This window comes from Tenebrio molitor, chromosome 5 (assembly GCF_963966145.1).
Source record: "Tenebrio molitor chromosome 5, icTenMoli1.1, whole genome shotgun sequence".
NCBI classification, from domain to species: Eukaryota; Metazoa; Arthropoda; class Insecta; order Coleoptera; family Tenebrionidae; genus Tenebrio; species Tenebrio molitor.
Window position 1 is genome coordinate 15577767 of NC_091050.1, and position 18038 is coordinate 15595804.

At 45.0% G+C, this 18038-nt stretch overlaps 2 protein-coding genes across 2 annotated transcripts in view; one reads left to right on the forward strand and one right to left on the reverse strand.

The window, feature by feature from the left end:
• LOC138132331 (uncharacterized) overlaps nucleotides 1-17415 on the forward strand; it is a 94638-nt gene extending 77223 nt beyond the window's left edge. The window contains exons 9-12 of the mRNA XM_069049824.1: nucleotides 11609-11755; nucleotides 11813-12370; nucleotides 16020-16354; nucleotides 16672-17415. Of these exons, the coding sequence (XP_068905925.1) occupies nucleotides 11609-11755; nucleotides 11813-12370; nucleotides 16020-16354; nucleotides 16672-17196 (1565 nt within the window). The 3' untranslated portion in view covers nucleotides 17197-17415. The remainder of the gene's footprint in view (nucleotides 1-11608; nucleotides 11756-11812; nucleotides 12371-16019; nucleotides 16355-16671) is intronic.
• LOC138132330 (single-pass membrane and coiled-coil domain-containing protein 4) lies at nucleotides 17404-17910 on the reverse strand. The gene is made up of 2 exons (XM_069049823.1): nucleotides 17749-17910; nucleotides 17404-17668 (listed from the first exon to the last, which is right to left on the reverse strand). Exon 2 carries the CDS (start codon nucleotides 17655-17657, stop codon nucleotides 17472-17474), a length of 186 nt encoding a protein of 61 aa, XP_068905924.1. The 5' UTR covers nucleotides 17658-17668; nucleotides 17749-17910; the 3' UTR covers nucleotides 17404-17471.
• Between the last annotated feature and the right edge of the window lie 128 nt (nucleotides 17911-18038).

The window sequence follows — 18038 nt, forward strand, 5'->3', positions numbered from 1 at the left end:
CCCTTCCTTTGTCCCCCGCACAATCAGGAAATATTTACAATGTTCCGTGTGTCGGACCGGTGGTTTCCTGTTTCTTGTGGAGCAGGACCACCCCTGGACGCGGTAAAATCGCCACCTCGATCGAAAGGTGGAAACAACCCCGGGTCTTACCTGCGTCCGTGGGGACAATTCCGCCCCCTTATCTTTATTAGTGTTAAGAGTCGAAGCGGGATCGTGACTCCAGATAGCGGGACGCTCGACGTTATCAGGAAAGGCAGTCTGATGGTCCGAGACGGTTTATCAATTTGTCTGTCTCTTGCGGCCCAGGGAGGACGCCGTTTCCTGCGGGATTATCGATCGGGTCCAGGTTCAGCGGTGAAATCGCTGGGACAAACAGTTGTAAATTGTGGCGACGTTGCCACGAGGAGTCGGCCGCAGCGAGCGCCTTTATGGCCGAGTCTAACGACCGGATTGTGGGTCGGACGGGATTAAAAAATTTTCCGGTTGGAAGGAATACGGCCGTTTCAGGTGCGCCGGACTCGATGGGTTATTTACGTGCGTCGAGGATTTTCCCCCCACGAATGTTGTTAACGTTGGGACGGAATAATTACCGCGCGGATTGACGAGCTGTCCTCGCCGCAAATGCAAATTTTTCCGGATTTATCGGCGACCGGATCGCGGGGTTGGAGACCAGACGGACGACGACTGCGAGTATCGCTTTCTTGTTTGGTTAAGGGAAGAACAAGGGGGAAATGCGATTTGGAGTGAGGACGACGGAGAATAGCAAATCGGGTCGTAAAAAATCGGAGAATATTTTTTAGCGGCCTCGAGGATTACACGAGAGATGTGACGGGATTAGGAGGATTTGCGATGGAATAATAGAAATGATTGTCGAGATGTTAATTTCGCTTCGAAAGGGGGATTAGGTTTAATTGACCGAAAGTAGAGCAGATTAGCAAGTAAACGAGTTCGGAGGAATCGAGGTGATGTGTGGAGAAGATTAGGGAATGTAGAAGTAAAACCTCGAATGAGAATGTGAAAAATTAATCTTATAATCGACCTTTTCCATTGTGCGTTTCGGAAATCTAATCTACCTTCTACTTGTGATATATCCAAATAAGATCTTCAACGTAAATACAGATTGTCTAAATTTTACTTGAACGTAAAAAACAGAAGCACAACTTTTCAAAAAGCGGTCCGACATATTATGGAATATGTACACATTACAGTATTTTAATTTTGAATGGAAAATTGTACCGTACGATCAACAATTACTTAGATAAGGGGCGGCTATGACTTTGACAGTATCAAATTTTTCGTATCTTTGGTAACTCAGCTAATAAACGTCAAACAACTGTCACTATTTTAACGCAAAAATGGTTTTTAAAAGATTCATCGTTGAACTTTCCTACCAAATGATGTTTTCAATAACGCAGAAATGGACTTACAGCGCTGTTGCCTGATTGGTTGGGTTTCCACAAAAATTTCCAAATTTAAATTGAAACAGGTACATATATGCAACCAAAAATACAGAGCATCTGAACCTCAAGTTGATTTGGACATACGTCCAAAATCTCAAAGGCTTCTTTGACCTAAATAATTGTTGATCGCACGGTATATAAAATGAGAAAATTCCTGTTTTCTAACACTCTCTACATAACACCGCGGCAAGCAGTGCATCGAGTTCATTCTTTGTCTTTCTTATCATCGCCATAGGCCAGAATAATAAATAAACACGGCATGCATGGGGGTCATGATCATGGGGTTGTAACGTAGATGGAACATCGGCAGTGGATTTCGATGACAATAAAATTTTGTCAACTTCTGATGAAGAAGTCCTGAAAAAAATACATATTGGTCGTTTTGCAAATACGTAGTTTTTTGGGTGATAGTGGATTTTGTTTTTGAGTTTTACGTATGTTGTACCTAGAGGGTATCAATGTGTGTGACCTTGAAAAAAATAGGTCGAAAAGATAGTAATGAAAAAGTTGAAATTTTGAAATAACGTCCAAAATTTATTGTTCGCGACTGTACCTTTTCAAATAGATAAATTTATTAATACATATTAACAATTTTTTTATACTATGTATTTGTTATCAGCTTGGTAACAAAACTAGAAATTTACTATTTGCAATAAAATTAGGTAGGTACTTATTTAGATAATTTATGGTGACAGGACAATTATCGGCTTTGTCAATTGCGTTGCTAACTTACTAAACAGACCAACAGATGGCGCCACGATAAGCGTCAGAAAAAGAGTTACTTTTCGTCCGCTTGTGAGTACGTAAAATTGCCGTTTTCATTAAGGGTGCCTAAAAACAATCTTATTAAGCACTTTTTTATCTCAACATAATGTATCGGGTGTTCATTTCAATTTATCCTCAAAATTGACGTTGATATAAATTTAAAGAAATACGTGATTATAAATTGTACATAGATAAAATTTAAAAACTTATAATATTCCATATCAAGAGGTATTCTAGTCTAGAAATGCTAAAGAAATATTTTCTTTCAATAGCTTTTTCGTGAAGATTTGTATTTAAACTCCCTAAATTGGCGAATTAATGATGGTTTGAAAGAAAATCTGAAAGGAAAGAAACTTTAAACGCTTTTTTCTCGAATCCATGTCCTTTTTAAAGGGCCGCTGTAATTAATGTCTCAAATTTTTTTAACCTATTGAAATTTGACGTGTAGCTTCAGTGCACATGTGATTTTATTTCCGGTCTCAGAATTAAGACAGCATTCTTGTTATATTTTTTTGGCCGCGAAAGATTAATGAAAAACGAAAATAATAAATATGTAATGAATTTTCAAAATTCCCCCATTCTCTTTGTTGCAATTTTTTTCGATTCGGTACTAGCTATACCCACCCTTATGCTCGTTAAGAAACTGATTGGTTTATTTTCTTGAGGTGAACAGAACTGCTGTAATCACGGCGGCCATTTGAGAGTTTCTTCTCGCTTATCGCTTAAGGCAAGCGCAATTGTAATTTTATTTGTTCCAAAGAATGTGTACATTATGTCGAAACATTAATGAAGCAGTACGCTAAAGACCGACAGTAAAAAGTTTTATTAATAAAAAAAATCTACTTTGATGTCTGATGCAGCATATCCCGTTAAGAGCGGATTCCATAGTCGAGACATTTCCTGTAGGTACTGAGTGTTTTTGTTTGTGGTGTGTTGAGGAAAACAACGCTTCTGTATGCGTTGCGGTTTCGGGAACACTGACTAATCCTGACTAATCGGAGCCCGATGGCGTCTTTTGTCGATGATTAATAGCGCGATCGTCTCCGAAAGTTGTTTCCAAGCCGCAGGAAATCGTCGATTCGGCGAAGCGATCATGTCATCACCGCCTAAAACGGTCCCATCGTGCATCTCGGAGGGTCCGAATTAGAATTCGCTACTTGGTGGAGACACATCCAGACTGGCAATCGAGGCGGGCGGCCTTCGGTGTCACCGCCGTCACCTTGATCCGCTCCTGAGAGCGCATTCAGGGCCCCTTTGAAGCCTGCCCGCTATTTATACACCTCCTTGATAATTCTCCACGGCGAAGTGTCAAGAATAAAGGGGAATTACCTCGGCGGCCGCTCACCGCACACACTTTGCACCGCGATGAAGACGTCTTTATCTTTATCTTGTTTTATAACATTTTTATTGTATCCTCGGTTCGTTGCGGCGCGTCTGACGATGCCGACCACCGAAAACGTAAATATTTGCTCGCCGACACCGGATTTCACCGCTTAATCCGGCCCTGCCGTCTAATTAGGAGTTTTCTGTTTATTTGGTTTGTTCTCCTGTCGAATTTCATGGGTAAACGCGAGGGTTGTTTGGTTATAAAAGTACACGTGCGTTTCCGTTTCTAAATTTAGGGCGACACGTGTTTCCGCGTTGTTTTTTTTTCACACGGACGGACCTTGACTTTTCGTCGGACCTGCGACGCGTCCCAGCTTGGTGCACTTGCACCAGGTGCGGCCCGACCGCCGCCGCCGACAATCCGAACAGGTTGAATGCGATTTTTACATTTTTATGGTGTCCGCGTCCGCGATAACATTTTTCTAGACACTTGGAAGCGTCGACTCGACATTCTCCGCATTCCTCTCTCGAAAACACGCTGGACCGGAGCCGAATAAATAATCAGGCGGGCGTTTCAGGAAGTCGCGGCGGCGTCTTCCGAGGCTCCTCTTCGACAAATCTCCAGTTCACCCCGATCGTTACGGCGATGAGGGGTAATCAGCGACAACCGAAGACTACCGCAAGGTGCGGCTGCTCTGACGAGATCAAAGATGCTCCCGAGATCTGGCCGAGCAGATGGAGGCGACGAATTGGCAGCTGCTGGAAATAATTTTCTCGGGTGGGACTCGATAAATACGCAAATAACGAGGGGTGAATCGGACGACTGGAACAGTATTTCTTCCGGTCTAATCGATAAGAGTTCCGTTAAGTGGCGCCGTGTCGGCTGACGCGATCGCAATTTTTGTTCGAATTGAAAAATGAAACGCGTTTCCCGACTAGGAATGCCGCAAAGATAGAGAATAAGTTATTGGCGTTTCAGGTTTATCCACCAACGACTGTCGCTCCACGTGAAATAGAGTCGACAGTTTGGATTTTTGCAACTAGGAAGCGAGAGAGGGGAAACATTTTGTCCGACACGTTGCAAGAGAACAAAATGCTGCCGGCGATAAACACCCAATTAGTGGAGACGAATTTACAAATATTTGTGAAATAAGAGGCGAGACTAGGTGTCCACTTATATTTTCGAGTGACAGATGGTGTGAAGCGGCGAAGTTACAACCGACGTACGTTCGAGATCTCATCCGTCTCCTCCTTCTTTGGAAGACTTGTCACTCGTCGAATTAAAACTGGCGTAATTGAACGTCTTCTTCGAGTCGACAAGTCCAAATACACATTTTCCTAATTGTTGGAGCGCCGTCGATCCTACAAGACTCGTTAGTGTTGGTCTTAATTTTTGTTGGGCGACTAATAAATAGCATTTGGGGGATTGATCCTGATTGGTGGGGACTTTGTCGACTCGAATAAATCATGTGGAGCATTCGAAATAACCCCAAACGGGCGCCCGAATCCCCGAAATGAGCGTTTAAGGGAGGAAGGGAGGCGATCCCCGGGGATCCACAAAGCGATTGTTCGTTGGTCGGGGGTTAGTGACACGACCTCGGCAACATTTTGGCCGTTCGACAAGCAAAAGAGCGTCTTCAAAGGCGGTTTGTTGATGTAGCGATTCTCAAATAAACGTCGACGCCCCCGGAGCGTTTAGTCGGACCGTTGCCGGATCATGTTTACGGACGCGGATTTCGAGGAGAAGATCGATGCGGCGGTCGCAGTCTCGGGGGAATTTCTGCCGCCGCCGGGGGCGCAGTTCGAGGGGCAATTAGTTCGGCTGCGATTTTTTCGCGACGAGGCGGAAATCGGAGAAAAGGTAAATATTTATGGGCCAAAAAAAGCCGGCGCGGCTACCGACCGTCAGGGCGAACGAGAGTTGTCTTTATCTGGAGATAAAACACGTGTAAAAGACGACTCGAGACAGACCAAATAAACAGATCCGAGAGCGGTATGCGTGTCAACGCAAGGTAAATAGACGGAGGAGCTCTCTCCCCAGTTCGACGCTCACACAAAACACAAAACGAACGCGAGATCGGAAAGCACGCCATCCTATTTGCCCAACAAATTATTTCGGACGCGATGAAAATTCCAACGGACCCGCCTCGAAAGAATCTCGCACGGGAGGAGAGGCGCCTGTTGCACCGGCGAACGGACCGGAGATTCGCGTGTGGCGGTCGCAGTCGCCCCCAGAAGAGGTATGCCGCTGCTAAAGTCTGTTCCTTTTAAAAGTGGACAAGGCGAATCGGGATTGTTGTCAAGGTGGCGACAAAGAGACTCGAAGTGCGTCTCTTGATGCATCTTTTTTGTTCACCTCGTAAACCTAAGTAAATCGTTTACGACTCTGGAAATGCGCGCGTACATGACAAGCCCCTTTTAAAGCTTTCTTGTACTGCCTCGACAACGTTTTAGGGTCGAAAGTGTGATGTTACACACAAATGTCAGGTTGACATTTGTCGAAAAATTGTCAAAAAGAGTGGAATTTGTTTTTTAATATCGTGCGATCAAATAAAAAATATCGAGTAAGTCGTGACTATCGTGGTTCAGTTGGCAGCACTAATCGCCGTATTTGACAACTGTCAAGTCCTTCTGTTAGAGATTAAACAAGTTAAATACGTTTCTTTGATAACAGCAATATTTAAACTAGATTATGTATTAGTTTTTTTTTTTCATCGCAGGGTATCAATCGTACGTTATTAAATTCCAGATATTCTCCTCAATAGCCATCATTGTTCTTAACGTAAGATGTGATTTTGAAGTCAAAATGACATCTTCAGTGATTTTGAAGTCAAAATGACATCTTCAGTGATTCTTTTAAAATTGATTTTCCCTAAATTTTTTGGGTAGTAAATCCAATTATGCCGTCGAAAATCGATCACTACCGATGCGCATTCATGAAAAATTGGAAAACGAGACGCAACCAGCGAAGTTAAATAAACTGTTTGCAAAGCGCAACCTTGGTACGGCAAGTGTGCTTACTTTGATGCTCTAATTTTGAGGAGGCTTAAGGTTTCTTTTTAAGTAAAGATAAGGGTGCAAACAAAGTTGTACGTATTCCTTTGGAGCAAAATGACTTTTTTTTTTTGTCGAATGATTACTAAACATAAGCATTAAATTGGAAGAAATGATAGGTGTACGTTCTAGCCTTATCAATCTTATCATACAAATAACTACTACTTTCCATTAGTTGTCATGGATGAATACTACTGTGAAGTATTGGAAAAGACATTTGCGAGGTGATATTGATAAGTTCTGTTCTTAGCCTCGTAACACGGAAAGTTCCTTTATTTCAAAACAAATTATTTATTCACCGTTTCCTCACTCGTGTCATATAAAGTAATTCTAGAATTTAGACATTCTAATTTTGGTTTTTGGTGAACAAAACACTTTTCCACACCTGATCTGACACCTTGTGATTTTTTTTTTTCGATCAAACCACCGAAAATAAGAAAATCTTGTTTTCGGAGTACCTTGGTCGGACAGAATCCAGACCTAGTCGCGTAGATAAACTAACGACAAACGGTCCAGAAGTTTTATATCATCTGGTTAGACTCCTTCCTCCTTTTCTACGCAGAACGCGGTATATCAATTTTACCTGTCTGTTCGATATTTGCTCTCGGCTACTGTTCGATCGTTCGAGGAGGCGATTGCGTCAACGGCTGTTTACAAAACAGATCCGCTTCTTGAATGGATGAAACCCAACAAGGATGGCATTATCGACCAGGAAAAGGGAGTTAATGGTCGCGTTAAAAGTTTTTTTTATCGCATCTTTTTCACTGCGAGCCGTTTCGATAAGGTAATTGACGAACGGAACCCACGGTTATCGCCGTTTTAATTACGGTTGCGACACCGCCGTCCCGTCCTCCGGAATCCGGAGAGATCCGCGCCCGGATTGCGAAACCGGTGCAGGCGACCGTCGAAACGAACGAAAACCGCCGCCACCCAATAAAGCAGGAAATGCGACGACGGTGATCGAGGATTTGAAATTCAAATTGCCCACAACAAGGCTCGCCTCGCCTTTTCTTCCACTAAATTATAAATTTACACAAAATATCGACCGGGTGAGTCCAAATTGTTCCAAGTTTTCTCGTTAACGGGGTCGGATCGAACGCCCCCGATTCGTTCGTATGGGGGCGACAGGACGAGTCGATCGTGGTGGCGCCTTCTTTCGCCGGCGCGGTGATGAAATTGCGCAAATCCGGCACCATCTAGAGAACAATACAGAGATTAGCGAAAGTAAACAGTTTTGGATTTTATTTATGAAACGGAGATGCTCCGGCCGCGAAAGTGAACAGATAAAACGACCCAAGAGCAGACAGGCGCCTGCAGGCTGGTCATATCGCAGTGCAGAGGCGCATCGATACGAATTTCGAAATGTAGAAACCACCCCGATGCGCCAGAGGAGATCTATACTATACAAATAAAAGTTGTTCAGATTCGAGGTTGTCTCGGTCACTTCGTCCTCTCAAATTTAAACCTGTCGTTGGGCGTCTTTGACGCGACTCTAAATTCGCCAGCCATTGTTTATTGGTGCAGACCGAACTCTCCTGGAAGTACAAATAATCGAAGCGTTTGAGGTTTTTTCGCACCGACTTCCGTTCGTCGTTTTTCACCGTTTGGTCCTCTACCAAGCTCGATTTGTTCGCTTGAGCGGATTCGTCGGTATTCAAATTCCGAATTGTTCTTCGGTAACTGTTTTCCATCGGATTGTCGTTTTTTCTTGGCGAACGTCTCAGATTCTACTTAGTGGTGTCGGAACAGCTTCCGCCGGTCTCTTCGCGTCGTCCGCAATCTGGAAATCTCTTCGTTTCCTATTTAAGTTGCAATTAACACACACGCCGGGCCCTTGTGCGGCTCCCATTAAAATCCAACACTCCCTTACGAGCTTTTTATTAATGTTTGGGGATTTTTCACGGTCTGCTTTCTAATTAAAGCCCTCTCATGTGGAGCAGTGATAAGGGCGAGTTAATTTTCCGTTTCGTTTGCTAATCTTCCTCTCTCAAATTGCATGACGAAACTGGATGTAGCGTACTATTAAGAAAAAATTTAATCGTGGCACCGCCACGAGATCGACTCGGCCCCGCCATTACCTCTGAATAAATAAACACATTTTCTATTTGCCTGTCCGAGTTGATCGAATCAATTCGTGGCCGCCTCCGCTTGGTGGTCGCGTTGTTTCGACCACGACCGACGTGGAGGGTGCCGTCGGGGAGGTTTTTGAAAAATTCGCACCGGATCACCTGTTCCTGATAATATACGACTAATTAGGTAGCGTTAAAACATTCGCATTCTTCGGATGCTCGGTGGCGCATTCTCTCCCACGATGAGAGCGGTCATCCACTCCAGACAAGGACAGACGCTCCTACCTACGTAGATGGCGCTGTTCCGACAGGGCTGGACTGCCGACACCTGGGGGCCGGGGGGCCGCGCTCGACCAACAAATGAAAGGGCCGCGGTTCGCCGTCTTCACAGCTCGACACGGAACGTGACGTCTTCGGTGATTTATGCCGCGACTCTCCGCCCTTCGCAACAACGTTCTCACAGCTCTCGGACCTCGTACCTACAGGTTAGGTCCATCAGTAACAAGTGACAGTTGTCGATTGACGCGAAAATTGCAAATTCACGGCCGCTTCCGGCGCGATTGATTCTTTTTTACGGTGGAAAACTCGAATTGTGAAGCTTTTTGTTGTCGGATGGGGTTGGCGACGGTGCGTTAAATGTCGCCGATATCGGTTGGCACCACTGCGGCAAATGTCACCTGTCACGGTAGTCGTGGTGTGTCGAGTCCGGGTCCGTGGGAGGGTGCAGGGCGCGATTGATTCTTTTTTTTTGCGCGGATCGAGATGTTTTCGTTGTGTGATGGGGTTGAAGGCGTTGCGTATAATGTCGGTTGGCAGCACTGCGCCAAATGTCAGCTGTCACTCTGGGTCGTGGGGGCCCGGGTGTCGAGTCCGCCTCTGCCGGGCCAGACGGAGAGGTGCACGGCGCGAGCAGGACGGCCCACAAATATGCAAGGGCTTTCAAGTCGCCGCTGCGGAGAAGAGTCCCCCGAAACGGAGGGAGAGAAGAGGTGGCGTAGGTGGCACGACCGGACTTGTAATGCCTGCGACAGAATCGCCTCTAATTGCTCGGACACGTTAAAGGTGGGTTTTTTCGTGGGTACGAATGCGCCGATCCGCCCCTGGGAAGCTCGAGGGCACCCGCGGTGTTCAGGTGTGGTCTTCGGAATGAAAGCTCGAAACGGAACCGAACAATAAAACGACGGATTCGTGAGAGATCACGGGGCCAAACGTTTAATTAAATCGTTACCGTTTTGTTGTTTTTTCACGGTTATTCTAACCGCCTAATGATGTTGTAATTAACTGGGAGTCGTGTAGGGGTTCTTGCAGAGGACGAGGACGAATCGTGGAATTTAGAACCGTTAATGAAGTGGTCTCTCTTATCTGGACTCGTCTGGCGGTACCGAGAGAGCAGGTGACGGCTTCCTCCGCCGAACGCGGTCAGGTACGAAGCGCACCAGAACCGTGGATATTTTTATGGGCGCTGCACTTCAATACCGACACCCATAAATCGTCTAGAAATTCAACCGGGAACCCTCGGAGTGGTTTTTAATCGGTCATAATTGCCCCCTCGTCCCAGAGGGTGGAGGATGCCCCCCCTCGAAACGGGGCGAGGAAGTCGACGGTACGTCACGAGAACGCTCCAACTGCACAGACAAGACAGTTATCATCGTTAAAGTCGGTTTTATGGTGCGTTTTATGTGGAAATGGATTTGTTCCGTTAATAATATTTGTTTAAGGAGTGTTTGTTTGTCACATTTTGTTGAATCAATCGAGACGGATTTACGATAGGCACACTTGCGCTACCGAACGAGCGGGGGAGATCGACGATAAAAATAACAAGCTGGTCTGTCCCTAATTCGAAAAAAAAAAAATTGGAGCGGATTGCATGGTTGAAGAGAACACGCCGCAGATGACTCACCGGGTGCTGGACAATATGAAATTTTTTTGGCGTTGAAAGCTTCGGCGGTTCATCCGTCCGCCCACGCGTTTGCGTCACCACTCGTGACCCCCCCGATTTTTTTATCAATGAACTTTCTTCTGTGGCTTTTTAGGAGGAAAAGGAACGAACGGTCGGTTAGACGGGTCCATTGTTGACTTTGTTCACGATCCAACGAGTTGAGCTTTTGGTTACACGCCCCATCGGGCACGGAGATTCCTCGTCCATCACCTTCCAGGTAGAAAGTTCCAGTTCCCAAAAATCCGAATGCTCGGCATACCGAACCGTTGAGACACACCGATCCGGGCATGTTTTCGCAGGTCCGGACTTGTCTGGACGCGGCGACCTTGCGTTGTTTCGCTGAATGGACGCGATCTTTCGGCAACCGATGAACCCGGCGACGGCGGCGAGGTCCGCCCGTTTACGGACGGCGCGCTGCAATGTAGTCATCGCCTTATAAAGAACGGGTAAACAAAATTTTATTGTTGTTGGGGGACTTGTTTGGGTAATTTATGCGGATTTTGCATATTTCGCCCATTAATTAGACGAAAAAGTGGTGTCGACGACTATTGAGCGGTCCTGGCCTTGGCGGCGGGGAGATGGATCTCTTCGGACCGGTGACACTTGACGGATCGCGACGATTTGTTATTAACATTAAAGGCGGACCTCGAGGAATCCCAGGAATGCCGAAAACTTTAAGTAAAACTGACCGTTCGACGATCGAAATTAATTGGGAACGTCAGGAATTCGGGGAGTTCCGCGGCGACCGGACGAAAGTGCGCCCCGCGCGGGTCGCCGCCCCGAGGTTCGACTCTTGAGATAAATCACAGTGTAAATTTGACTTGTGATAATGTGGCCGACAGTAATCCCCGGCGAGGAGCAATTCTTGCCCGATTCGTAAACTCGAACGCTTTTACTGGTTTGAGCGCAAACGCGGCGCCTTTATGGTAATTTAGCGTTTTAATTATGTCGACGATTCGTAAAATGCCGTCCGTTAATTAAACAATTTGTTCCAGGAGAGATATGCGGCGAAAACTCGTGCTGCTCGAGGAAAGCCGAGCAGGAGATGGTCGTCGAGAGCAAGCGCCAGATCGAGACCTTCCTCAGGGACTCGATTTCGAAGGTGTCGTCGTTGATCGACGTCAGGGCGAGGAAGTTCGACGGTGAGCCGGGATGAAACGCGTCGAGCCGCGCTTAATTAAATTCTCCCCTCGTTACAGCGCTGTTCAGGGAGATGATGAACAATTCCAAGGCGGAGTTCCACGACATGTTCCAGAAAACCTACGGGAAGATCTACTTGCAGAACTCGGACGTCTTCAGTGACTTCTTCAAGGAGCTGGAGCTGTACTACAAGAAGGGCTCGACGCGGCTCTCCGACACGCTCGAGGCCTTCTTCGTGGTGCTCTACCAGCGCATGTTCACGGTGCTGAACAGTCAGTACTCGTTCGACGAGAAGTACCTCGAGTGCGTGTCGGACCACATGAAGGACGTCAGACCGTTCGACGACGTCCCCCACAAGTTCACCCTCCAGCTGAAGCGCTCATTCGTCGCCACCAGAACGTACTACAAGGCGCTGTCGACGGCCGCCGAAGCCGCCAGGAGGCTCATGAACGTCCGCATCGACAAGGAGTGCGAGACAGAGCTGGTGAACATGCGGTATTGCGGCAGTTGCAGTGGCCTGAGAGGGATGGGGACTTGTTCCACTTATTGCACAGCTGTTCTCCAGGCGTGTTTGAGACATCACACGGCTTTCAGTTCGGAGTGGGATCATTTTATAGGTGAGTCGGCGAAGAAGACAGGTGCGCCGGTTTCAGGCTCGTGCAGGTCGGATGTGCGCAAGCACACTCGTTCAAGTCCAAACTTACGGTTCTTGATTTGACGCGGAATCGAGGCGTGTCTGATTAATTGTTCCACGATGTTTTCGTACGCGTCGACAATTTTATCAACGATTTGCGTTATCTACTGTTCATTGTTTGGTTTCGTAGATTAATGAATTAAAGTAGACGAATGTTTCTGCTTTTGTGCGTGTTTACCTTGGCTCTCGCAGTGGCGCGGTGAGCCCCCAGGGGTGGTCGCCCCAAAAAAAAAAAAATTAAAATACGAACACTCATTTTGGAAACAAATGCTCGTCTTTGATCCATTCGTTTGACCTTGACTGTTGTTTATTTCACATTCTTAAACACTCTTTCCACGATGAGTCCAAAAGGCGTGGAGAGAATGTTAACAATTTACAACGATTTGTCGAGAATGCACTTGCATCAAAGAAAACTTTGCGGAATTGGTAGAACTGTTATCTAATTACGAGCCGCTAACGAAGGAACGTTTGACGGACATTCAACGTTCGGTCTCGTCTGAGAGGGAAATGGTATTTAATATTTCTCGTCCAGAACGCATTTACCTATTTTTTGGAAAACGACGTAAAAGAAAATGGTGAAAGATTTTTTCACGAGCTGGATATTTCGGAATCTTTTTCGATAGTAGACACCAGATGCAAGAAATTGTGAGATACGTTGAGTGTGGAAAGGCCCAAGTGGCTGAATCATTTTAGGTTCTTAGCTAACAAGAGGAGGTCTGCTTTGAGCTAAGTACGAAGAGCATTTTAGATGATCTGAGCCGTGACAGTGCTGCGACAGTTCGCGGTGTTCAAAGAAATAAATTGGACAACATTTTGGTAAGAGATAAACGACTACGACGTTTAAATCTATAGTCCAATTTTTTTTTTTTAAATCAGTTGTAAATGTCAAAATTCCCTCAAAGACCAGGCTGTACCACCCTAAAACCTTTCGTTTCGGGACACCACTATCGTAAAATCTCCCTAGATCAGGTTTGAGGTTATATCAGTAATTTTCAAATGTCAGAAAAGTTTCAGGTGTAACCAAATTTTATACCAAAAGACAAGAAATAAAGACGATAATCACACTAAAAAGTGCAACTTAACATATACAGGAAAATGGGAATTTATTTCATGGGTTATATAAGCAGTTTACCTATTCATTTTCAGAATCTAACCCCCAATCGTCTTCCGAATATGATTCTGCGGAAGAAGAATGTCCTCAATTGGTAGATTTCCCATCAATTTTTTCCAGTCCTCTCTAATCAGTTCCTCGCAGTGACGAACCCATATATTAAAAGAAAATACCTCGAATATGATGTGTGCATCTTTACTGCAATTTAGCATGGTCGGTTTTTCTGTCTGCATTTCTTCACGTAATCTAATTATAGCCAATTTTTCTCGTTGTGTTAGATCCTTGTTTTCGGAAACTCATTTAACTTTGTATTTTTATTTAAATGTAATTGCGCCTTCAATAGCGCAAGCGCCTTTACATCAAAATGACTGACATATACAAGTTGACATTTTACGTTGCCAATCTAATAACTATCAAATAACCAGTGGTTTATACCAACATGACAACACTTTGACAATTGATTTAAAAAAACCATTGGAGTATAGAATGACGAAGCGAACAAATGAACAGCACTAAATACAGGGTGTCTGAGCTAAGACTTTCGAGCCTAAAATCTCGGTTATTTGCCAACGGATTTTTATGAAATTTAAAATGCAGGTATTTTAGACCGTGAAGGTTCAATTAGTAATAATAAAATTACCTCAAGTTAAAAAATGTAATTTTAACACATGTTTCCTTTATCGAAAATTATGCGCGATTATTATTAGATTGTTAAACATTAAAAAATAGGGGTCCACACAAACAATTAAGTAAATCACTTGTCTGATTCAACGAAAAGATTAGATTTTGTCGTTAAAAATTTAATGTAAAATTTGAAGGTATTTGAGCAGTTACCTCTTGAAACAATTGATGATTAATTGCCAAGCAACATTTTGTACACCCTTTAAAGTCTGTCAAAATTGGGCGCGCTTTATTAGAAACGTCAAACTGTGAAAATTTATTGAAAATACTCTAAAAATAGACTACAGCGGCAGAAATTTCAATATTGTTGAAAAAGGAAAAAAAATGCCTCTAGAGAGTGTCGTAAGAACTTCAATGACACAGTTCGTTTTCTCGTGGAACACTGTCCAAATGTAGGTTTTATAAAATGTAAGGTTAAGAGAGTTGTCAATTTATTTGAAGACACAGGAAGCGTACGTGAACTAAATTACCTTGCTAAAATATCCCGATCGTGTTTTAGTCCTTTATGGAAGAATTAAAGCATCCAGTATAATAAATGACGTCCAAATGTTGTCTTTAACTTTGTAAGTGTTTGTAAGGTTAGCAAGATAAACGTCAAATATGTCACCTGCGCTTCTGCGAAAAGGGATGATCAAAATTCTGCAAAATTGCGCGTTTGTTTCATACGCGTCTACGTTTTTGCATTTGCAGCCACGTTTAACACAGTTTTTTGCTTTTTTCTTGCAAACCAGACGTCTTTCAAGGACGAGTTTTTCCCTACAGCATTTTTTATTGACGATCAATTTTTTATGTAAATCTTAATTGATTCGACATTTTAAAGAGGCATGTAAAAATTACGTTTTTAAGACTTGGGTGATTGCATTAATGGGATTTTATTCTTCACCGTCTAAACTATCTGCATTTTAAATTTCACAAAAATCCGCTGGAAAATAACTGAGTTATTAGGCTCGAAAGTCTTAGCTGAGACATCCTGTATAGGTGCAAAGTTTTCGCGGTACGCCACTGGTTTGGAGTAATCCAAGTTTCCGTTGTAAAAAAAATAAAAATCAGATATCGGTCGATGTTATCGAATTCATGATGTGTTCCACATTTATTTTCCACCGATTCGGAGTCGCATCACGTTGTTTCCTTTCCCGAAAATTTCTACATTTTGTTATGTAAATCTGATCGTCGCAATTGATTCACCATAGAATTCCGATCCGTTCCCCTCCGCATTCATATTTCGCGTCGTCGCTCGTTTTATTGTTTGTTTTGTCTAATCGCTCCTTCAAATTTGATTTTATTGCGACCGGAGAAGCTGTCGGTTTCGCCAAAATCCATGGCAACGATCGCGACTGATTCTGTTCGAGGCGCGCTCATCAAACCCTTCCACGTTATTGCAGTTGGGTTCGTTGCAGAAATAGAGTAAACACGTACGGGACCATGATTTACGCCGGTCGTATTAATTTTTCGAATAATCATCGTAAATATCATCGATAAAAGGCGATAAAACGTGCTGTTAACTCTGGAACCCAATTAACATTTTCCGTGTTTTTTCTTCGATTTTCCCCTCGCCTCGTCGCCCATCTGCAATTTAACGACCTCATGAATAATGCAGGAGTTTTTCGAATTTTATACAATTGTATCTGAAGCCGTTAAAAAATTTGTAGGACTCGACCAGTCGTCGATGTTATAATGGCCGGCGACACTTGTGCATAAATATTCAGAACCTGTAGAGCAAGAACCTGTATGTGAAAGATTGAGCCGTTTGTGACTGGTTGGGTGCATTTTTGTTTTGCAGAGGCGCTGGACAAGGTAGCGGACCGACTGGTAGGTCCCTACAACATAGAGATCGTCGTCCAACCGCTCAACATCAAGATCTCGGAAGCGATCATGAACTTCCAGGAGAGCGGAACCGAAGTGTCCAACAAGATATACACGTTGTGCGGGAAACCCACGCTGAACAGGCGGAAGAGACGAGCCGACGGGAAGGACGCCGTCGAAGAGAACCCCTCCTACGAGATCAAGTACACCCCGATGAAGAAGATGAACGGGCACAAGAAGAAGAAGACGAAAAAGTACGAGGAGGAGGACGAGGGACCCACTCTGGAGAGGTTGATCAAAGAGATCAAGATGGTACGTATGTTTAGAAGTCGCATCGGGGCGCCAGATGGCGCACAAAACTCGGTCCATGATTATAAATCTGTTACCGCGCTGTGTTTATTTGATCGCGTCAAGCCCAAATTTAAGATTCTATCAAAAAATTACGCCGGTCTGTTGATACTAAACAGCGAAACACATGTAGGGCCGTGTGGTAGTTGCGTTCGAAGCGTCAAGGTCAATTCTGTCATCGCTTCCTGTCGAGATTCGGGTTGGTGTGGCGCTGCGATCGGACTCGTTTTCTCTCTCTCTGTTTGTTTCTTTCGGTCTGTTGAGGAATATGTGATTTGCAGAAGGTGCGCGACACGCGCCAGTTTTGGGAGCACCTGCCCTACCAGTACTGCAACAACATGTCGGCGCCGGTCAGTTCGGGGGGCAAGTGCTGGAACGGCACGGACCTCGGGGAGTACCGCGCGAACTCCACGGTGAAGGCGTCGACGACGCGCTCTCCCGTGGTCAGCGAGCAGGCGTACGTGCTGCAGATGTTCACGGACAAGCTGCGCAAGGCCTACCAGGGCGAGGAGGTGGAGATCATCGACGACTCGGAGGACAGCTTGGACGGGAGCGGGTCGGGGTCGGGCGACTTCGAGATCGTCGACACGTCGGAGCAGAGCGAGATCGTGCCCAAGGTGGCGGACGACTTCGAGTCGGCCAACGAGATACCGGAGGCGCAGCCGCCCCCGAGCAGCGCCAAGCCCGACGTCGGCCGGACGCATTCCGGGGGCGCCAGCACGATGTCGCTGTCGAAGGCGGTCGTGCAGTATCTGCTGCCGATCGCGCTGGTTTGGTTCGGGGGTGCCATATCAGACTTACTGTGATAAGTTAGATTTTGTACATAGGTTGAACTCTACGTCATTAAGTAAGGGACCGAAATTATGATTTTGAGTGCGAGCCGCGAGCCGATCGAGTGAGAAAGGACTTCATCATAACGCTTGTCTTTTTTGTGTACATGTTTTGTAACATTTCCCATGTAACGTGAAGTTTAGATGTATTTATATTAACAGAAAAAGAAAATATACAAAAAATACATTTTTAAACAGCTTTTTATTAATAAAAATAGTATCTCAACAGCAAAACAATTAATCTGTCAGTTTCATTCCATGTTGTAGTTTGTTGGTCTGGTCTTTGAATAAACATACGCCACTATCATAATAAACGCCACGATAAGGGCGGGGACCACTACGGTTTTGATTTGCTTCTGGACTTCCTCGAATTCCTTCTTCCTCTGCCTCTTCTCTTTCGCGGTTTCTTTCTGTTTACCACCCTTCAGCTGCCGCATTTTACACGTCTCTGCGGTCAATTCGAATTCAGTTGCGCATTTCGAACGCGGAACAAAAGCAGCCTTTAACCATTGCACCCCAAAAACTCACCTCGCCTATTCAAAAAAAAGCCTCACGACACTGTCCACAATCTCCGACTATCTCTCGCTGCTGACGTTACATCCGACCGCGTTTTGTAGGTTAACTTACACGTCACAACACACGTTGACAACCAACAGGTTGTTCCCGAGGAGTGGGGGCAAGAATGTAAACATCGTTTTTGCGACAAGGGCGTCCAAGGTGATCGATCACTGGAAACTCCGATGTTTTGCATGCGAACGATGATTTATCGGAATGCGCCGCTCAAAAACGTAATTATTCGAATCAAAACAATCGCGCTG